The 23,859-nt window shown below is 37.7% G+C and overlaps 1 protein-coding gene across 1 annotated transcript in view; it reads left to right on the top strand.

The window, feature by feature from the left end:
- DOK5 (docking protein 5) overlaps window positions 1-23,859 on the top strand; it is a 156,886-nt gene that overhangs the window by 49,014 nt on the left and 84,013 nt on the right. The window contains exon 2 of the mRNA XM_036751079.1: window positions 16,768-16,875. Within this exon, the coding sequence (XP_036606974.1) occupies window positions 16,768-16,875 (108 nt within the window). The remainder of the gene's footprint in view (window positions 1-16,767; window positions 16,876-23,859) is intronic.

The following is a 23,859-nucleotide window of genomic DNA, read 5'->3' as shown; positions in this document are numbered from 1 at the left end:
ATTTCTTGTAAACAGCATATTGTAGGATTATGGTTTTAATCCATTCTGCTATCTGCTTCTGTTTTGTGAGAATGTTCATCCCCTGCACGTTCAGGGTTATGATTTCTATCTGTGTCTTTTTCTCCATCCTAATTCCCCCTATTTATGCTTTTATTTCTCCCTTTCCCCTTCTCCTCTCAACAAAGTCTTGCTTTTGACCGCCGCTTTCCTCAGTTAACCCTCCCTCTTTATTCTCCTCCCTTATCTTACCGTTACCCACTTGCTACTTCTCCTCTCCCTTCTGCCCACTCCCCTCCCTTTTTCCCCCCTTATCCTCCCACTTCCCGTAGGACAAGTTAGATTTCTAAACTTATCAGAATATATTATTCCCTTCTTGAGCTAGATCAGATGACAGTAAAGCTCAAATACTGCTCTTCTCCCTCCCTTCTTTCCCTCTACTATAATATGTTTTTATGCCACTTCCTTTGGTGTAATTTACCCTTTTCTACTACCTCCTTACCACTTCCCTCATATCCCTCCCTTTATATCTCTAATTTATATTTTATATCTTTACATCAGTTAATTTATACAGGCATTCACAACCTATGTATATCCCTTTCATTTGTCATAATGGTTGTATCATTCACAAGAATGACTTGTATATGTATATATATACACATAAAAAACATACACAAGATGATATAATCCCACATAACGATGTAAACAACCTGCCCTTATTGGTTAATAAGGTTTGTGGGGTTTTTCCCCCTGGTTACCTTTTTATGTCTCTCTTGAGTTTTGTATTTGGAGATCAAATTTTCCATTGAGTTCTGGCCTTTTCATCAGGAAGGTTCGGAATTCCCTTATTTCATTGAATGTCCATCGCCTTGCCTGGAAAATTATGCTTAGTTTTGCTGGGTAGTTGATCCTTGGTTGTAGTCCCAGCTCCTTTGCCCTTTGGAATATCATATTCCAATTTCTTCTGTCTTTTAATGTGGAAGCTGTGAGATCCTGCTTGATCCTTATTGTAGTTCCACGATATTTGAATTGCTTCCTTTTGGCTGCTTGCAGTATTTTCTCCTTGAGTTTATAGCTCTGAAATTTGGCTATAATATTTCTTGGTGTTTTCAGTTTGGGATCTCTTTCAGGGGGTGATCGGTGAATTCTTTCAATGACTATTTTGCCCTCTGGTTCTAGGACCTCTGGGCAGTTGTCTTTGATAATTTCTTCGAAGATACTGTCAAGGCTCTTTTTTTCATCGTGGATTTCCGGTAGACCAATAACTCTCAAATTGTCTCTCCTGGATCTATTTTCCAGGTCAGTTGTTTTGCCAATCAGATATTTCACATTTTTTTCTATTTTTTCATTCTTTATGTTTTGTTTTATTACTTCTTGATGCCTCATAGATTCATTAGCTTCAACTTGCTCAAGTCTAATTTTGAATTAGTTAGTGTTTACATTTTGCTTTTGAGTCTCCATTTCCAATTGGTTGATTTTGCCTCTCAGGGTGTCCTTTTCTCTCTCTAGATTCTCAATCTTCATATCCTTTTCGCCAATCTTATTCTTTAGGGACTTGATTTCATCAGTGAATTTTTTTTCCATTTTTTCCATATTTTCTTTTAGCTCCCTAATTTGGTTTTTAAAATCCTCTTTTAGCTCTTTCAGCAGTGCTTTTTGGGCTGGAGACCAGTTCATATTAGCTTTTGAGGTATCTGATGTATCTACCGTGTCATTGCTATCCTCTTCTATGTTGATATTTTGATCCTGCCTGTCTCCATAAAAAGAATCTATTGTCCTCGGTTTTTTTGTGTTCTTCTTCATGTTGGTTTGCCTTTTGCTGGCTTTACAACGAATTTCTATCTGTGGATCTCAGGGCTTTCTGTCCCAGCTTTCTTATTCTGGGGGTTGTGAGTCTAGAATTATAACCTTCAGTTTCCTGAGGCGTGGGGGAGGGGTCTGGCTCCCTGGAGTCTCACTCCCTGTGTGTGCTCTCCAGCACTTGCTTTTCAGCAATGGTCTCAGCTGCTTGTTGTTTGAGCTGATGTCTGGCACTTCCCCTGGGGGAGCAAGGTTATGTCTGGGCTCCTGGCGTTGACCCCTGCCGACTCTGCCCCTCTGGGACTAATGAGCTTCTAGTATTTGTCCTGTGATGCACCACCACTTTCTCCTCTGTTTCAGTTCTCTTTTTTTTTTCCCCCAGGAATTCTCTGGGTGAGGGTGGGAGGGATTAGAGCCTTTTACCTGGCCATTGAGTCTTGCGGAAGTTCAAGAAGCCGAGTTCCTGGGTTTGCAAGCGTCAGGAGTGGGTGTTTTCACGGCCGGTGGCGTTGCGCTGCCTCTTGTGGCTCCCACAGACTGCCGTCCTGTGTTGGGAGTCCTGGGGATCTCCGCCGGTTTCGGGCGCCCAGCTCTCTCCCAGCCCGTCTCCCACGTGGACTTCCTGGCCAGCCGCTTCTGCCTTGGCCTGGAGCAGCTCCACACCGAGCACTCTCCGAGCCTGCAGGTTCGTTCCTCCGGCCTTTCAGACTCTCCCGGCTCGGAAATTTGCCCCACGCAGACTGCTCGCGGTTTCTGACTCTCTCAAATCTGCTCAAATTCACTTTTTTATAGGAATCTGACAGACCTTGTGAGAGAGCTCCGGTAAGACGCTGCCTTCATGCGGCCATCTTGGCTCCGCCCCTCCCCCCCCCCCCCATAGCTTTTGAATGATTCCTTTATATATGTTTCCCCAGCTATATATACAGGAGAAAATTAAAAATGTTTTATAGAGGGTTTCATGGCTTTTTGACAACAGCAAAAGGTCTTTGTTAACTGAAGTAAAGTAAATGGTACTAAGAATACTCTAGGTCAGTGGTATCAAAATTAAATAGAAAAAGGGTCAGGCAATGGTAGTTAAGGATCACTGAGGCCACGTATTGACTTAGAAAGCCATATATTAACATTGTCTGTATTCTTTGCATTCTTTCTTTGTTAAATATTTTCCAAATAACATTTTAATCTGGTTCTGGTTGCACCTGTGGCCCACTGGCTGTATGTTTGACAATTCTGCTTTAAATAATCATCTTTCATAAGAGAGAATAATATAGTACCCATGCATATATAATATGCATATACTATGTGTATACATAAGTAATATATACCTCATATTTTATTGTTATATCCGTATGGACAGATAGCTAATATATAGTACTTGAGATTCATTAGGAGAAATTGATGAGAATATTGTCTGAATGGAATAATGAAAAGCATTCTGGAATTAGAGTCAGAAAGCCTGAATTCAAGTTTTGTCTCTGCTATTGACTCTTAATTTCCTTATCTGTATGGAGCAAAATCACTGGACTTGAACTTAAACTTGGTGGGATATGGGGATGGAGTCTCCCAAAGGACAGCTGCTACCTCAAAGTCTGACACTATACCTCATGAGACCTCAGTGGTGTGCTTCCATTAATAGTCGATAGACACAATTACTTCTTGCCAAAATTATTGACTAAGGTGGCACAGTAACAATAGTAGCTAGAAAATGCTTCTCTCCTCTCACCCTCTCCCCCAACTTGGGGTGTAATCTACCACAAATACACACAGGGTTTGTGGGAAGAAGTAAAGCAAAATGGAACTGAAGCACAGGTGAACGAAAACTGATGTGTCAAGGTTACAAATGTGACAAATCTGGTCCTGCAGAACCTGGCAGGAAGTACTTTCTTTCTTGAAAGGTTCTCTGCAACTCAACTCTTGATGGTCAGGGCTAGCTTCTTTTTTGAGATAACAATTGGCTTTCTTCTCTGCTGTTGGAATCTTCTTTAAAGCTCAAGTGAATGTTTCAGGCTGTCTCTTTGTATCCCTGTGTGTTTGGAGTGTGTGAGACTCTAGCTCCCTTAATTTCAACTCTCCCTCTGACTTCTGCTTCTTAATGGAGGGAGTCTTTCAGAGTGAAATAGATCTACTGCTAGGCTAGATGCCATGGGAGATTGGTGGAGGAGTGTAAGGGCAAGCAAAGGGGGACTTTTTACTGTTTTTTTTTTTGAAGTACTTCTCAGCAATAAGGCAATCAAGTGCCTTTGATTGAGTCTTGCCTTTGTTTGTAGGAAGGCCCACACCCGTTTGCTAATTAGGTCACTAGAGGTCTGAAGCTCTTGAGAGGTGTGAAGCCCTCAGATCCTGAAAAAAGGTATATATACTCTGAGGTTAGCATTTTGCTTGGGGCTCACTCATTGGAAGAGTGTTGGTGTGGAGACTCTGGGTAGCCATCAAGGAGTCCCCCGGCTTTGAAAACCCAAATGTTGGTGCCTTTCTCTCTGGTAACTATGTATGTATAGCTTTGGTCAGACATCTAGGAGCCTGTCTGTTGATTTGTGTTATTTGCTCTGGTTATATTTTTTCTGTTTGTAATTTCTATTTGTATTTGCTCTGAAGTTCAGGGTGCTGACTTTTTCCCCTGAACTAAGTGAATGATATACGTATGTTTAATTAAAGTGAGATTGTAAACCCCTTCAAGTTGCTTTCCTTAGAAAAGCAGATCAAATAACCTGTGCTAGTAGCCCTCCTCTGTGCTGGTGTTATTGGCCTTACACAGCCACAGTAGCTGCAAGTGACATTGTTGTTACAAGGAGAGAAGAGAGTAATCCTTTCCTTTACCCAGTGGGTCTCCTCCACATATATACTCCCCCAAATTCTCCAGTTTTCTCCACACTTAGCTATTTTAAATCCCTAGGGGCATGACCCATTTTCAATCAAGCCAATATATTGCCCATTCTGACTTATTCAGAGAAAGGCATTCACGCTTAGTAAAGGAATCATCAAGTAAAAACACCTTGTTAAGACATTGACATCTCATTAGTTCTCTTATCTGTTCTGCTTTATATATATTCTGCAACTGTTGTAGGGGCATCAAATCTCTGCTTTCTTGCACAGAAAATGGAGATAAATGTGTTTGCATTATTAATGTCACAACTTCCTTTTAAGGAAAGCTATACACTGATGCAAACTGTTGTTACTGGGCAGGGTCATCTCTAGCTAAGTACAGGTTCTGGGGATTCATTAATTCATTCATTCAGTAAACATTTATTAAGCACCTATATGCCAGGTACTATGCTTAGTGCAGGGGATTGAGGCAAATCACCTGTCTCTTCTTGCTCCTTTCTCCTTCCTCATATGTTAATATTGGTGAAATTTAGTATGTCTTGCGTCTGTGATATGATCAATCAAGATTGTTGCAAATGTACATATGAAAAGCTGGCAAAAATGAGTACTAGAGAGAAAGAAGGGAAAGGATATCTGGCAAGCATGAGGTAGATGAGAATGGTAGAGATAGCTAGAGGGTTGTTTTCTGGGCTACATGTGTATGAGTCCCTCAGGTCTTTCCCTCTTCACTCCCACAGCCAGACTAGGAAGGGATTCTCTGACCCCCTCCCCCAACCAGCACTCCAACAATTAGCCTTCTCTTATATCAAAGAGAATGCTATATAAAGCCAACTGACACAGCAAACATATTACACATACATAGTTTCTCACTTCTCCAACAAAGATGGCACATTTCCTCATCTATTATCTGGAGCCAACATTGTTCATCATAATTACCCAGTGTTTTTCTTTTATTGTACTTTTCATTTATACCATTTTAGTCATTGTATATATTGTTTTCCTGGTGCTGCTTACTTTACATTGATTCATACAGATTTTCCTCTGTTCCTTATAATTCCTCATATTCATTTTTTAAAATAATATTTCATTCCATTCCCATTCCACAGTTTGTTTAGCTTTTCCCCAACCAATGGACACCTGCTTTTTTCCATTTCTTTACTACCACAAAAAAGTTTTGAGTGGTACACAAAAGACCTTTCTGTCTTTGGCCTCCTTGCAATATATGTCCAGTAGTATCATTGGTGGATAGAGGATATGGATAATTTAATGACTTTTATCACAAAGTTCCACATTGTTTTCCAGAAATTTTGGATTGAGGTAGAGCTCCATTAATCGTGTTTTAATATAATGTTATAAGCTTCTAATGCTTGGTAATCCCACTATCCATGGAACATCAGTATGATATTAAGTTGATTGTGATACAGTGATGGTTCAGTGCCTCCAGTGGACAGTAACATTTATAGGACACAATTTTTACACTTTGCCCAAGCCACTACACTGGTTCCTTAGTGTACACCTTCCTGTAATCTATCACTGCCACCTGACTTCAATAATTTTTCGTTGCGTTGAAAATATTGTCCTTGCTCAACATCCATATTTGTGTTTGGTAAACTAGGCATTATTTGTGTCTAAGGACATCAAAATATCTTGTCATTTTATTCAAAAGTGTCAGTATCATCCTTATCATATCCCTCTATTTTCCCACACAAATATTTACACAGCATTTTTACATCTGTTTTGTCATTTGATCCTCTCATCAGCCCTTTGGGTTAAGGAAGGGCATCCATATTACAGATGAAGAAACAGATACAGATGGGAAATTATTTTATAAAAGACATACTGCTACAAAATGGAAGGAGAGAAACTCAAACATAGGTCTTCTTATTTTCTATATAATGTTCTTTCTACCATATGGGATTAGAAAAATTCTCACTAATGTCCTATGCTACTGTATGTTAAAGAAGTCTGGATTTGCGATCAGAGGACCTGAGTTTAAACTCCAGCTTTATCACTTGTGAGCTTCATGATGTTGTACAAATCATCTCTCTGAGTTTCAGTTTCCCCATCTTGAATATAAGGGAATTGGCTAGAAGACCTCTAATGTTCCTTGGGGCTCTAATTCTATGATTTATAATTCTACAACTATCATATTTATATATGATATTTAATATCATATATAAATATGATATTTACAAATATCATATTTAAATAAATATTTCTGAATTTTTATTTTGCATCATTAAATACCTATTTAAAGTCTGGGAAAATTGAAATTGACTAAATAACAAGGTGATATTTTAATCTATGATATTTCCTTTTGGTATAAATGGCAGCTGAAATTATTTGGGCCATTTCTAAGGATGTTTTTATTTTCTTTAATATTTTCTACAAAAATCCACATATGATCTAGATGTGGAATTAAGTCTAGAAAATACCTTAAGGATCATTAGTCCAACTCATATATTTCATAGATAAGGAAATAGGCTCACAGTGGGCAAATGATTTGTTCAAGGTGACACGTGGTAAGTAGTAGAGCTGGTATTTGGACTGGAGTACTCTGACTCCAAATCTAGAGAAATTTCCTGTACCTCATATGACCTCACATTTCTGGTACAGTTACGAGTTTCCTCATAGTTATGCATATGAAGTGTACCAGGTGTGCCCAGTCATCCTCTAATGTATCAGCAACACTTTTCCTTTGGCATAGCTGCCTGGCATCCATAGACTACAGGGAATAAGGGTGGCTTTCCAGTTTCTAGGTGTCCTCTGTTGCTACCTATCTTCCTTCCTTTGCTGCCCCACTTGCTTGTTTTCTGCTACTTCTGGGGGAAAGAAATAGGGGTATTTAGTAATTGAGTCACGTTACAATCCAAGGGCCCTCAATAGCCTTCTCCCAGACTTCATTCTGTTGCTTCCTTGCTTGCTGTGATGGGGCTTCAGCTCACAGAAACCTGGTTCCTGATGGGATCACGTAGACTGTCTGTTCTCCTTCCACCCTCAGGAGTCTCAGCATCTGCTGGGAGACTGACTATATAGTTGGCTGGGGGATCAGGGAAAAATCAATTAGACATTTTTTTTCCTTCAATTTCTCTGGCTGCTTTGCTTTCCACAGTTCAGTCCTGAGTAGGTGGTCTGGAGACTCTGCCATGGGCAAGGAAAACAAGAAAGTTAAGATTTTAAAATTTTAAACAATTGCATATCTGGCCACCAGCCCTCAAATTCCACCACTGACCCTTCATGGAAATTTGTGGAATGAGCAGAGCAGAGTTAAGTTGGAAAGATAGATAATTTTTCAGCCAACATGTCTTTCAGCCAACAGGTACTGTCTTTTCATGGTAAGAAAAAGTGTTTTGATTTAAAAGGAGCCCTTTGAAACATGTAATTTTTAGTGAAGTTTAGGTGATATTTAAAAAATGAGTTAAAACAACTCATAAAAACAGTTTCTTTAGTTTTTTTTTTAATTGATCCTTCAGTGTCCTCACAACTGTATCATGTCTAGCACAAATTTCTTCTCTCTATGTGATCCTATCTGGCTTCTCTTTTTCTTTTCAATGCCATTTCTATTTCTTCTGTAAAAACCTCAAAAGCTATGGCATTGGGTCCACTTGTGATGGCTTCACTATCCTTGATAGAAAAAATTAATTGTAATATTTTTTGCAAACATTTTTTTCTACTTTCCTTCTGTTTCCTATATTTTTCCAAAGTTTCTTTAGATTGATTTTATCCTCAGTTGCTTTTCTCTGCTTTATGAGATAATATTGCTTATAATTGTCCTTCATAGGATTTTACAGATGAGAGTATATCTAACCTAGTTTTAGCTGTGGCAGCCACTTCTGGCTATTTGACCAGTAAGTCAAATGATTACTCTTTTATCTTTTTTTCCTGGGCTGTCTTGATTTACTTATTGAAGCAATTAATTAAATAGCTCCTGGATGATATTATTTTAATTAGTGTCAGTGTATTTCTGTTATCCGTTTCCCATTTAAAAAAATTCAATAGCTTGTTTAAATAGTTAAGGGCTAAATCTTCCTAATTATATGATAGGTCCATTTTCTTCTTATTAGTCTTTCTTCTTATTGATCAAAAATATTAATTTTATGGCTTATGAGGCAGTAATCTGACAGCTGACTCAGGGATGAATCCCTTGTCCACAAAAAGCATTTTCTTGTCAAAATATAGTTAATTTTATTGTTTTGTTGTTTGTCACTCACCATTTACAGAGCCTACCTTTATTTTTTAATGAATGTTTATGATATAGATGCAAGAGGCTTCTGTATAATCTACATTTTTTTTGCCAATCTCATTTCTTGGTGCATAAGCTGAAATTATTTTCATGATTTTTTTTTACAAATACTTAGTATTACAATGTGTGATGACCACATATCCTATCAAATAATATTTCTTGTAGATTTTGTTTGTATGATAAAACCTACTCTATCAACTTTTTTTTCTGCCTCTCAGAGGAGTACCTAGGAGGCATTCTTCAATTTAGCTGCAACTTCTTTCTTAGTTTTGGTTATACTTATAACCCAAATTGCAAAATTGATAAGAGTCCTTCATCAATATGTCCACTCATTGGTCATTAGACACAGACCTCACATTTAAAATATCAATAGTCAAAAGTTACTCGATGGTCTAAAAGTTGTGTTTTTATCACCCTTTGTCCCCTTTTCCTACTACTCGAGCACCATCACTCTAGAGCGGGCATAGCCAGTACAAAGGTATAGAGACAGACAATGGAGTGGCATGTATTAGGAACAACAAAGAGGTCAATGTAGCTAGATCATACAGCATAGGGAGCAGAATAGAGCATACAAAAATGGAAATATTTGGTTTATGAAGAGCTTTAAAAGACAAAAAGAAGAATTTACATTTAATGTTAGAAGTAACAAGGAGTCACTAGATCTCTTTGAGTGTGGGTGAGGAGTGACATCATCACACCTATGCTTAGAAAAATCACCAGGCGGCTGAGAGAAAGATGGATTAGAGTTAGGAGACACTTGAGTCTGTATGATCCTGAGCAAATCAGTTAACTTTTTCTGTGCTGAAGGTAAGTCTCTGAAACTATAAGTTTCAGAGAAGTTGTCAACCTGCATTAATGGTGAGAATTTCCTCATCCAGGAGTTCCCTATGCCAATGCTGTAGGGTCAATCAAAGATATAGACCTTATCTCCTAGTATCTTAGAGATGGACCAACTATATTGCTTTTTGTTTTCCTACTGCTTTCTGCAAAGTGTATTTCTTTTATAATAATTTTTAATTTAAAAAATACTTTTTTTCCATAGCACACTTTTTATAGATTTTTTTTTTGTTTCAGTCTATCTGTCCTTTCTTAGAGTAACAACAACTGGAGATATCTGCATGGATTCTATAGGAGGTGGTGCCTGAGAAAAGCTTTGAAGGAAATTAGGGATTTAAAGAGATGGAGGTGAATGGGGATATATTTCTTTCTTTTTTCTTTTTTTTTCTTACTGAAACTTAAACATACAATAAGAAAAGAAAAAGAAATGTATTATAAACTTAACTGTTGAAACTTAAATCATAATACGAAAATTTTAAAAAGCATGTCAGCAGAAAGTAAGAGGATTCAAAACATATAACAATAAATTTTCATTTCAAGAAAGCCTATATAATAAGTGCTATATGTTGTGTGAGAGCTGTCCATCTTTGCTTTCTTGTTATTTTTCTTTTGTTCTTTGCTGTGTACTTTTTCCTTTGTTCTTTTTCCCTTCCTTCCTCACGCTCCCCCCCGCCCCCAGCACCCCCAGCTACAAATAAGTGCAGATATGTTTATATGTAGATATAGATATATAGGTAAACATATACTTATATATACACATAATACATATATACATACTTATATGCATATATAGACATTTACTTTCACTAACATACTCTACTGGATATATTTCACTGATGTCTATGCAAATGCATAGAAATGTGAGATGGAATATTGGAGTTCAGAGAACAACTAGCTAGTATGCATATGTGAAGGAAGTTATATGACATACTAATAGGAGAAGTAGGTTGGAGCTTGTTTGTGGAAGATTTTTGGGTCAAGCTCAGGCCTTCGTATTTTTGCCAGAGATGAAAAGAAAACCATTGAAAATTTTTAAACTGCTTTATACAGAGTTAAAGCTGAATTTTAGAAATATCAGTTTGTTAGCTCTGTGGACAATAGCTTGGAAGGGGGAGACTTGGAGTAGGGGTTCCCTTTAAGAGGATTTTGCAGTAGTCAGTGTGAGAGGTAAGGAGGGATTCAAACTTCGTTTACTATGAAGGAAGAGAAAGGCGTTGTTCTAAAAGATGTTGTAGAGACTGAAATGACCACACCTGGAAACTGAGTGGATTTGGGTTGTAAGGAAGAGGGAAGAGTTAAAGATGCCTCTGAGTAACTGAACTAGGGTGACTGGATAAATGAATGCATTGTAGCAATAAGCCTCTACTGCTTGAAGTTACCCTCCGAGTCCTCACAATTTATATAGCATCAGAAACAGGGTATTGACTATGGGATAGAGGAAATGATCCTTGTTTTAGTTAAAATCGACTTTTATAATTATATATATATATATATATATATATATAATATATATATATAATAATTTTATAATATAGATAGTAGGACCTAATTACCAGTCTAGAGAGTATTGCATGGCTTAAGAAATTAATGTTTCTGGAAACACAGTACACGTACTGACCACCAATTATCTTTCAAGATTACTTTCTCTTGGGTATGGAATATAGCAAATTAAAAAATAAATAGCAGAAGATAATTCTTTATATAGTAGTAATAAACTTCCTCTGGGTATTTATAAAGTATTTTTAAACCACTTTTTATATATTTAACTTTATGATTAATTACAAAGTTTTATTTCTACTGTGTTGTTTTCTTATTGCTATGAATGGAGAAAGTATTTCCCCACCCACTGTGTAATCTTTCCATAATGAATCATGAAATAGCCTTTTTTTTCCCTGTTAAAAACCTGATTAAAATATGGCTAGTCACTGAATACACGGTGAATCTGAGAAATGTGTTTTTTTTTTCTTCAGCAAAAGATTTTATCTTTGGGAGGAAAGTGGGTTTTGGAGAGGTGGAATAGATAACTATATAGTGTGATTTCTAGATTCATAAGAAGGCTCTTGGTAACTAATTTTTTTTTTCCTACCTGCTCATTAGTTGCTAACTTTTCACAATTAGAGAGTTACCACTTTGTTTCCTATTCTCCCTCCCTACTCCCTCCCCGACATCTCTTCAATAGAATACCGATTACCCTGCTAAAAAAAGCACATTAAATCTTGTCATTTGTTTCTCAGTGAAATTAATTTGTCATATGTTTCCTAGAGATCATATTTCTTCTGAGTTGCAGTCACAACAAGGGCATTTCTTCCCTCTCTTCCCACTTTCTTTCTTTCTTTCTTCTTTTTTCCTCTCCCTTCCTCCCTTTCCTTTACCTTCCTTTTTTTTCTTTGCCAAAGACCTGTTGTTGTTTTCTAAAATCTTTGTAGTTCTTTACTATACCTCCCAAAGTATAATTTCTAATTCTGTTGTAGAAAACATTTGTTGACTTGCTGCTAAAGTGAGAAAAGTCCAAGTACATAAATTCTTGATAGGTTCAGCTGCTACTTGGCACTAGAAAAACTTGTAAGCCTTCCAGACCATTCTTTTTCAAGAAAAGGAGCCAAAAAAGGCAAGATTTTGATGTCAAGCAAAGTAGTTCTTTTTTTTGTTTGTTTTTGTTTTTGCAGGGCAGAAGGCAGGGCAATTTGGGTTAACTGACTTGCCCAAGGTCACACAGCTAGTAAGTCAAATGTCTGAGGCCAGATTTGAACTTAGGTACTCCTGACTCCAGGGTCAGTGCTCTACTCACTGCGCCACCTAGCTGCCCCAAGCAAAGTAGTTCTTAAGGGGTATAAAATATATTTGTAATGGAGAATATGATGATATTTGGTAGGTTGATGAACTAGAGCAGAGAATGTAGCATACCCAGAAATCAAAAATGAAGTATCCCTTAAAATCATTCATAACTTGGTGTAAAGCCATCAAAAATTCCATACTTGAGTATTGTTTTTCTCTATGCCTTGTTAAAACTAAGGGAGGGCAGATGGTAGAAAACTCATGTGATGTCAAACGTATATTTGTTTTTCTTCTCTATGTTGGAATATGAAAGCTACTTTTGTTGATTGATCAATCTAAGGTTTATAGATGAATAAGTTGGTATTTCAACTGGATTTTTTTCTCTTTTTCTTTTCATGTTACTGCATAGAGTTGGCAGTACTGAATTTGGTCATTGAGGGTTGGTTACTTCTTTCATCTAGTCCTCTAACAAGTCTTTGAAAATATTCATTAAGTCTCAGGATTCCAGACATTTTAAATGCTCAGTCTCAAGTCAGTTTTCTTACACTAGAATAAATGACAAGAAAGCCAACTCAGGATCTCATAAACTGGTAATTTAGAACCTCAGAGATCATTGAATTTAGAGCTAATAGGAAATTCAGAGATTGTTTGGTCTCCTCCTCCCTTCCATTTTACAGATAAGGAAACAATCTCAGAGAAGGGAAGAGATTTGCCCAAGGTGGCTCTCATGGAACCTAGCTTCAGTTCCATGTGTTTTGTCTTCACAGGATGATAGATTTAGGATTGCAAAAGATTTTAAAGATCTTAAGAGGCTAACCCCATTATTTTATCAATTAGGAAAAAAAAACAAGACATGAAAATATAAATGAGTTGCCTAAAGTCATATAGTAAGTGGGAGAGCTTGGATTCAAACCCAGGTCCATTGATGCTAAAGTGTCCTTTGATGGACTCCAAATACAGGGATCTTTCTATTAACTTCAAATCTAGTAGTTGTTTGTTTTTGACAGAATCATGTTTGTTCATATCCAGTGTGCTGTATACTGCTCTGTGCTACCTTCACTTACTCTAAAACTCTCATTGTATAGGCTGAACGCTTGCGTGTACCGCACTGTCACTTGTTGGGTATGTCTCCTGTTACCTTCACCTTATCATTGGTTTGAATATAAGGAAAATGCTAATGTATTCTCCTGAGGAGATTAAAGTCCTTCTTAATAAGTAGAAGTTTACCAGAGAATTTTTGTTTGAAATTACTTTTTGAGTAGACCTAGATTCTAGTCTCAGGTCTGATATTTACTAATTACGTTTTCTCAGGCAAATCTCTGGCTCTATGGGCCTCATTCAAAAATTTGTAAAAGGAGGTAGGTGGAACAAATTATTTGTAATATTTTGTCTAATTCTAAATCTTATGATCTTTAAGGTTTTCTTCAATGATTTTAAAAAATAAAATCTTGTGTAACATTTATTTTCTTTTTTGCTTGCTCCTTTTTTGAAGTACTTGTGCTACAGTTGCCTAGCTTCATCAGTGTTGGAGTATAACCCAGTTTTGAGTCGCTTTATCTATCAAAACTAATACAGTGTTATTGGTACTTAAATTTATTATCCATGATAAAAGATATCAGGCACCATTCATTCCAGAAGTGTTCTTCCCTGAGCAGGCACCATAGTGTAATGGAGAGAGCACTCAATTTGAATCCAAAAGACCTTTGTTAGAATCTCCGTTCCATTATTTATTCCCTCCATGACTTTGGTCAAGTCATTTTCCCTTTTCTGAGTCTCAGTATTCATTCTCTTTAAAAAGGTTGGAAGTAGATAATCCCTGAGGACTCTTTCAGCTCTAAATTCAAAGAATTGTCTTATTTCCATCTTTGGAACATGTTGGGTTGATTCCTTAAGATGAAACTTAGAAACTGTTGATAATTCATCAATCTCCTCATGACTTATTTTTCTTCCAGTTTTCTTGTGATGAAAAAAAAATGATTTGTTAGCACATGACATTGGAAAGGTTACCCTAAGTAAGCAGCTAGAATTAAAATCCTGGCTTAGTATGTGCTGGCAAATTCTCAGAATAGTATTTCACACAATACCATTCTAAAATGATCTCTGAGCCGTCTGGTGTTGCTTGATGGGCAGACCGCTGTAAGCATTCCCAGCTGGACAGTATGTCACGATCACAGCATTAGTCTGTGCTTCTCTTGAATGTGAAAGAGATTTAAGGGGAAGCTTTTATTAGTTGGAGACATACAGGATAGAGATGATTCTACCACACCCTCCTATTAATTATGAATAGCACAGCTCAAAGATAGAGATTCGGGTTTTAGTTTTTATTTTAAAACAAACCATTATCTCTTCATCTAAAGGTGATTTTTTTTGAAGATGCTAGCACTGGTAGTAATGTACATACTTAGCCTCTGACTTTGAAAAGGATTTGAACTCTACTTCACTGGTTCCTTTTGGTTTATGCCCTCTCCTGCACCAGAACTATTCTAGGACTATGGAAGTCAATGTTTATCATACAGTAAATATGAGATCACAGGACAAAAGGATTTACTTCTAGAAGGGACCTTAGTTCTAGTCCTACTGGTTCATTTTACACATGATGAAACTCAAGCCCAAAGAGGGGAAAGTACTCACCCAAGATCTCATAGCTAGTAAGTCAGAATCAATATTCAAACTCATTTCCTCTGACTTCAAATACTTCTTCCTCTATGCCATGTGTCTATTAGGGAATAAGCATGACATTATCATTGAGCAAAACTCCATATGTATTTTTTTCCTTTTGTTTCACTTCCATTCCCATTATAACATGAAGTGCAGATCATTATCATCTTTATCATCATTATCATCACCCCCACTGCCATCATCAGTGAAGCATGTCTCATGGATAGTGGGATAGACTTTGAATCAGGGAAATCTGGGTTCAAGTCCTCTCTATGAAATTTATTAGCTTTGTGTCCCTGGGCAAGTCAATTAACTTCTCATGTCTCATGCAACTCCCCGGGACTTGTCTGCTAAGTTGTAGAGAGTTTACTCTATGATATCTATTGGTAAAGGTTATCTCACACTTGTTTCCTATGTTAAAAAATCATAGACCTTTCATGCATTCACATAATAACAACATTAACTGATATTCACATATATCCATATTCCAGTGGTGGTATTGTTGTTCAGTTGTTTCAGTTGACATTTGGGATTTTCTTGGCCAAATACTGGAATGGTTTGCTATATCCTTTTCCAGCTCATTTTATAGATGAGGAAACAGAGATAAGTAGGTTTTAGTGACATGCTCAGGGTCACACAGTCAATAAATATCTGAGGCCAGATTTGAACTTGGGTCCTCCTGATTCCAATACCAATATTCCATCCATTTTGCCACCTGGCTGTCCCTGTGTATTCCAGTACTTCTGTGCCTTAAAGTGGGTGGATATTGCCTCCAAGAAAGAAGATCTCAATCTACCCATGCCTTTAAGGTCCGGAAACACATTTCTCAAATAACTCTGTGAGGTATTATACTTTATCAAGACAGAATCCAATTAAACTGAATCTAAATTTCTGTGTACTTTAAATAGATGAAATAATTATTCATCACATGTAAAATAGGACTCATGATTCTTCCACTGGAGTTGTTGTAAGGAAAGTATATTAGCAATTATAAACTTTTATAGAATATTATTATTATTTATTTGAAAATCCTTGTGCTTTGGAGTCAAGAAGAATTACATTCAAATCCTACTTCTGACACATACTAGCAGTGTGATCATGGGCAAGTCATCTCATCTTTCAGCATTCCAAGCAATTTTCTAGGAACATAAATTGCAGATGAGTTGTTAATGTAACAGTATAAGAAGTTTCTGTACCAAAGTAGTCCCCCCTCCCCCTTGTGTGTGTATGTGTGTATGTGCATGTGAGTTTGCACACACATACATTGATACTATCAATCTTTTAGAATATAAAATTATTTAATTAGTAATCTTTCATTTGTGACATTAAATTAAATTGCTTATAATAGAAGGATTTATGACTCATCCTAGATTATTTCTAATAATTTCCTTTCTTCTGTTTTCCCTGAAGCTTACTTTTAAGAATTAGGCCAATGGTTTTCTTATCAAAACATGAAGAAATTGGAGAATTCTGCCTTCAAAACTCCCTTAATTTTTTTTTAACGTGTGATCTATTGCATTCCATTCATGTCTATGTGAATAATTAAAGATAAAAACTTGACACAGAAAACAATTAAATTCAAATGCCAGTAATGGTGTCGGTAGAGATGTCAAATTCACTCTTGTCTTTCTTTCCAGATTTATCAAAGATGCTGGCTAGTGTTCAAGAAAGCTTCAAGCAAAGGTCCAAAGAGATTGGAAAAGTTCTCAGATGAGCGGGCAGCATATTTCAGGTGTTACCACAAGGTAAAGTTTGATTTGCTTCGATAAACTTAGAGTTGGGAACAACAAACTAACCTCCTGACTAATGTCAAAAAATAGAGGATGTGACTTCAGTAGAAGTTTGTGTCAATCAGGCTGAAGACAACAAAACAATGAGTGTGTATTGAGTGCTCATCGTGTTCTAGGTACTGTGCATGCTTCTGAGGATACACAAGCAAACATAAAGTTTTCTGTGCCCTCAGTGAGCTTGCATTTGTTTGAAGGGAAGCAACATATATGTAGAAAATTAAATATAAGATACACAAATTAATTCCTAGGAATTCCTGGGAACTGTTTTGTAGAGGCAGCTAGTGGCAGAGCACTGGGCCTAGAGTGAGAAAGATCTGAGTGAGAATCTAACCTCAGATACTTACTAACTGTGTGACCCTGCACAGCTAACTTCACCTCTATCTGTAAAATGGGGATAATAATAGTACCTACCTCCCAGCATTTCTATAAGGATCAAATAAGGCAATATTTGTAAATTTTGTTGCAAATCTTAAAGTGTTATACTGGTATGATCATCACCATCATAATCAATATTATTATCATTACGTAAAGGTCAGTTTGCTAGCAATAGAAACCCATTCTATTCAGAGAGGCATAGTAGAAGGGTAGGGTAGAGAGATCAGGATACAAGGAGGATGAGGATAACATGAATGGAGGAGAGCTGGACAAGAAAGGGAATCAATAGTTCAGAATCACAGGACTTCTGAGTGGAGCCATAGGGAAGTAGCCATAGTAATAATGATTTGTAAGAGGCCTGTTTGTTGGTGGGGAGCTGGAGGGAGGAGAGCTAAAGCGAAGATACATTTAGCAGCAAGGCAGATGAATCTTCAATCTTGGACCATGTTTGAAGTAACTCCCAGATCAGCTCTTCCCCATGTCTTACTTCAATGTTAAATAGATTACTTGGAAAGGAGAAGGGGGAGGAAGGAATCAGGAGAGTCTTTAGTCCATAACTCACAGCTGTAGTCTAAGTGGAAGCTGGTTTTCTGATTCAAAAATGGAGCTCGAGTCTTCCTACGAATACGAATAACAATTGTCCATAGGTTTATATGCATAAGATTGTTTTATTTTCTTTCACTATGCAATCATAATGTTCAGTTAAAGACATGAAACCATCATGGAATCAACTGACCATTTAGACCCCTCAAGTGGTAACTAGACTATATTGTCTACTCTGTGAGTGAATCATAAAGTCCAAGACTTGCCTCCGAGAGAATGTGCATATTCCTTAGTGGGACAGTTAAAATCCTCTGCAATCTGGCTCCAACCAACTTTTCCTGACTTAGTTCACATTATTCCTTTTTATACTCCCTCTTGTCCCCAAACTAGTTGACTGGCTATTCCTGGAACTCAAAATTCCATTCTATGTCTCCATGCCTTTGCATAAGTTGTTCCTCATGTTGGAATGCAAACACACCCATGTCTCACCCATTGGAGAGAAAAAAAAAGCCAACAATATCTTCCTGGTAGCTATCAGTTTATGTCTTTTATCCCCTTCTTAGCTAAACTCCTTGAGAAAGATATCTCTGCTAGATGCCTCTGATTCCTTTCCTCTTACTGCTGTCTAATTCCTCTGCAGTCTGCCTTTTTTTTCCTTTTCTCTTGGAGCTTTAATGGAGACAAATAACTGGCCATCTTACTGTTAGATGGTTGCGAATGACAGTGAAATCTCTCATTTATATGATTGAATTTTGCGTTTTTCAAAACATTTCTTTAGAGCTACATTACTTCCTGACAACAATTCTATGGGAAAGAATTATTACACAATTTTTATTTCTATAGCGCATGTAATTATTTGCAAATTATTATTACAGATAGCCTACATTATATATATATTACAAAGTTATTATATAAGATATTAACTGCAAAACAATTTTAATGATACATCTTGGTCTGATGTCTCTAAAGCTAAGGTTGAGAAGGCAACTGCAGTAATTTGCCTTTTGAGATGTCTTTAATTGCTGAGAGGGGGATGAATCAGTAACATGTAAATGCCCCTCAAAGGTCTATGATTTCCTAGGGGTAGGAATTCACCCACCCTAGAACTATAGGCAGGATTTGAACTCCAGTACTCATGAGTTCAAATACAGCACTGTATGTACAATTCTAGGCTTCCTTTTACTTTTTTTCTTTTTTATTTTAAAGTGACTCAGACCTCAAAAAGTATTTATTTACTTTGAATTGATTTAATAACAAGCTTGAAAGGCCTTGTACAATCATGTATGAGTTTTATCCCCTTCTTTAGAAGTAAATTAGGTGAAATACTTTAGTAAACAGAAGATGCTGATCCTAATACTAATTTTACTGCTGAATCACCATAGGATAATAAGCAAGCTGGGAAACACTCCTTACCTCACTTTATCTAATTCACCTCTTGAATAATCTAGATTATGTACCAGCTATGTGAAAGGAACTGTGCTAGCTGCTAGAGATGGAAAGGTAAACAAGCCATATTCTTCTCCTCGAGCGTTTAGATAGAACTGCATCTGTTTTGGTCTTCTCCTATTGAACATTTCTTTTTTTATCAATGCCTTGGATGGAGGTATAAGTAGCATAAAGATGAGACAAAGCTGGGAGGGGTAAATAATACATTGAAAAAGAACATCCAAGCATGTCTTAAAAGGTTAGAAGAATGGGTTGAGTAGAATAAGGTGAAATTTAAGAGATCGGTACAAAACCTTACTTAGGTTTAGGTTCAAAATCAATTTTACAAGTATTAGAAGGCAGAAGAGTGGGCAGACAAAAGTTCATCTGAAAAAGGTCTAGACTCTGGTTAATGGACTGAGTTCAAAATGAGTAATGATGGAATATAGAAGCCCCCAAATCTACTTTGCTAAGCTACATGGAGAAGCATAGTATATAGTTCTAGGGAGGGGAATGGTGTTCTCTACCCCTTTCATCAACCCAAATCTGCAATATGGTATTTAGTTCTGGGTTGCCCAATTTTAGAAAGGGCATTGATATACCAGAGTGTCCACTGGAGGGCTACCATTGCTTTAGATTATTGGAGGTCCTACTATTCAGGGATAAAATGGAAAGAACTGGAGATGTTTTGTCTGGAGCAGAAAATACTGAGGGACATGAAGGCCATTGTCAAATATTTGAAAGACTGTCATGACAGAGAGTGAGTAGACTTGATTTTCTGCTGCTAGAAGGTAGTACCAGGAGCAGTGTTTATAAAAGGCTCAGAGACACATGTTTAGGCTCAGGATGGAAAAACTTAACAAACAGAACAATCCAGATGTGAAATGGACTGCCTTTAGGAGGTGATGATTCTCCCACACTATAGGTCTTCAAGGAAAAGCCTTGGATAGCTACTTGCTGGGAATGTTGCAGAGGATGGTTGGCTAGGCATAGTTTGGAGTAGAGGTCTTCTAAGGGCCATTACAAATTTGAGATTTTATGAATCTTTTCATGCTTCTCTTGATTCGTGTGTTTGAAAGTCAAACTTTCTATTCACCTCTGGTCTTTTCACTGAGAAAGCTTGAAAGTCCTCTATTTTATTGAACGTCCATATTTTGCCTTGGAGCATGATGCTCAGTTTTGCTGGGTAGGTGATTCTTGCTTTTAATGCTAGCTCCTTTGACCTCTGGAATGTCATATTCCAAGCCTTTTGATCCCTTAATGTAGAAGCTGCTAGATCTTGTGTTATCCTGATTGTGTTTCCACAAAACTCAAATTGTTTCTTTCTGGCTGCTTGCACTATTTTCTCCTTGACCTGGGAGCTCTGGAATTTGGTGACAATAATCCTAGGAGTTTTCTTTTTGGGATCTTTTTGAGGAGGTTATCAGTGGATTCTTTCAGTTTCTATTTTACCCTCTGGCTCTAGAATATCAGGGCAGTTCTCCTTGATAATTTCTTGAAACATGATATCTAGGATCTTTTTTTGATCATAGCTTTCAGATAGTCCATGATTTTTAAATTATCTCTCCTGGATCTATTTTCCAGGTCAGTGGTTTTTCCAATGAGATATTTGACATTGTCTTCCACTTTTTCATTCCTTTGGTTATGTTTTATAATATCTTGATTTCTCGTAAAGTCACTAACTTCCACTTGCTCCAATCTAATTTTTAAGGTAGTATTTTCTTCAGTGGTCTTTTGGACCTCCTTTACCATTTGGCTAATCCTGCCTTTCAAGGCATTCTTCTCCTTATTGGCTTTTTGGAGCTCTTTTGCCATTTGAGTTGGTCTATTTTTTAAGGTGTTATTTTCTTCAATATTTTTTTGGCGTCTCCTTTAGCAAGTCATTGACTTGTTTTTCATGGTCTTCCCACATTACTCTCATTTCTCTTCCCAATTTTTTCTCTACTTATCTAACTTGCTTTTCCAACTCCTTTTTGAGCTCTTCCATGGCCTGAGAGCAGTTCATGTTTTTCTTGGAGGCTTTTCATGTAGGCTCTTTGACTTTGTTGACTTCTTCTGGCTGTATATTTTGGTCTTCTTTGTCACCAAAGAAAGATTCCAAAGTCTGAGTCTGAATCTGGATGCATTTTTGCTGCCTGGCCATGTTCCCAGCCAACTATTTGACCCTTGAGTTTTTCGTCGGGGTATGACTGCTTTTAGAGTAGAGAGTACTTTGTTCCAAGCCTGAGGGACTGTGCTGTTCTTTTTTGAGTTTTTTCTACACAGCAAGTTCTGCCACACCAGCACTCCTCCCCCTTCAAGAACTGCCAACCCAGACTGGACTCAGATCTGAGCAGGGTCTGCACTCCTGCTCTGATCCACCTTTAATTCCTCTCACCAGGTGGGCCTGGGGCCAGGAAGCAACTGTAGCTGTAGTTCTGTACCTGCACCACCTCTGCTCTTCCTGGGGCAGTGGCCCATCAGGGAACTCCTTTCACTCTGTCCCTGCAGTTTTTTCCCACTAACCTTCTCTGTTGTCTTTGGTACTTGTGGGTTGAGAAGTCTGGTAACTGCCACAGCTCACTGATTCAGGGTGCTAGGGCTTGTTCCGCCCGGCTCCCAGTCTGGTTGCTCTGGGTGCAGCCTATGCTGGGCTCTGCTCCACTCTGCTCCCAGCTCTGTGTAATAGACCTTACCCAGCAACCATCGAGGCTATCCTGGGCTGTTGCCCTGCTTCCCTATGCTATTTCATGGGTTCTGAAGTTCTAGAATTTGTTCAGAGCCATTTTTTATAGGTGTTTGGAGGTCCTGTGGGAGAGCTTTAGGCCAGTCCCTGCTTTCCAGCTGCCATCTTGGCTCCGCCTCCCCCCCCCCAATCTGCCTTTCAGCATCATTCATGATGAAACTGCTCTCTCCATAGTTACCAATGATATCTTAATTAACCAATCTAATGGTCTTTTCTCAATCCTCTCAATCTCTCTGCAGCAGTTGGCACTGGTGATTGCATTCTTCTCATGGGTATTCTCTCTGTTTCCTTGTTCTTCCCGTTCCTGTCTTATTGCTTCTTCTCAGTTTCTTTTGCTGACTCTTTATCTATGGTCCGTCCACTTCCCATAGATGTGGCCCCATAATTTTACCTTGTCCTTCTTCTCATTTCCCCCTCTACTATCTCACTTAGATGTCTCATCAATTTCTATAGATCCAATTAAAATCTTTATTCAGATGGTTCTCAGATCCATATATCCATCCCCACTCTCTCTTTTGAGCTACTCTTTGATATCAACAATTGCCTTTTGTCCACCTTGAACTGAATATCTTGAAGGAATCCAAAGTTCAACATAAATAAAGCATAACTCACTATCTTTTCTGGCAAACCATTCCCTCTTCCATCCCTTCCTATTTTTGTCAATGGCACCATCACTCTCCCAGTCACCTAGGCTCACAACCATGGTGTTATCCTTAGTTCTGCATTCTCACACGACTTCTCTAATTTAGAGACAAATCTTGTCATTTCCACCTTCACAAAATCTTTTGTATATATCTCTGGCTCTCTATGAATACAGCCACTGCATACACTGTATGCAGCCACAGGCCTTCATCCCTTCTCACCTAAACAATCACAAAAGTTGTCTTGCCTCAATTCTCTCCACACTCCTCTACCCTCCACTGTGCTGCCAAAGTGATTTTCCTAAAATGTAGGTCTGATCATACTACCTCCCTACCCGATAAACTCCAGCAGCCCACTATTCCCTGTGGGACCAAATATAAATTCCTTTGATTGGCATTTAAGATCTTTTGAACTTCAACTGTTCTTATCTTTGGAATCATCTTATTTTTTAGTCCTCTCCACGCATTTAATGAACTAGCTGCACTGATCTACTTGCTGGTCCTCACACATGATATACTATCTCTAATCTCAGGGCCTTTGTACTGACTGGTCCCTCATACCTGGAATCTTCTCCCTCTTTTTCATCTCTTGGTTTGCCTGACTTCTTTAAGATTGAGCTCAAGTCCCATCTTCTTCAGGAGTACTTGTCCAGTCCTCATGCCATCTCCTCTGAGATTACTCTCCATCTATTTTATATATGTTGTATGTGCGTAATTATTCATATGTTGCCTCCCCCATTAGAATGTGAGATTCTAGAAGGCTACACAACTATTTTTGTCTCTGTATATGTCCTCAGTGCTAAGCGCAGTACCTGGCATGTAGTAAGTGCCTAATAAATGCTTGTTGATGAATTCTTTCTTTGTTGATGCATCTTTGAAACATCCCTAGCTTCCATCAAAGCTTATCAAAGGTGCCACCTCCTATGGGGAATCTTTTCAACTTCAAGAGGTAGGCTGAATGACCACTTGTCAGAATGTTGTGGAAGTTAGATTTTTGAGGTCCCTTTCTGTTTTGAAACTCTGTGATTCTTATCATCATAATCATTTGTGTTTTCTTCTTTCACATCTTACGTTTGCTTAAATTTATACATCTTATATTTTCAAGCTCTTTGAGTAACAAATATTACTTTTGTTTGCAATTGAATCCCTAGTGCCTAAGGTAGCTAGATGGCACAATGAAATGGACAGAGTTGGACGTGGAGTCAGGAAGATGTGAGTTCAAATATGGCC

The sequence above is a fragment of the Trichosurus vulpecula genome, chromosome 3 (genome assembly GCF_011100635.1).
Source record: "Trichosurus vulpecula isolate mTriVul1 chromosome 3, mTriVul1.pri, whole genome shotgun sequence".
Classification (NCBI taxonomy): domain Eukaryota; kingdom Metazoa; phylum Chordata; class Mammalia; order Diprotodontia; family Phalangeridae; genus Trichosurus; species Trichosurus vulpecula.
This window is presented reverse-complemented; position numbering and strand designations above follow the sequence as displayed.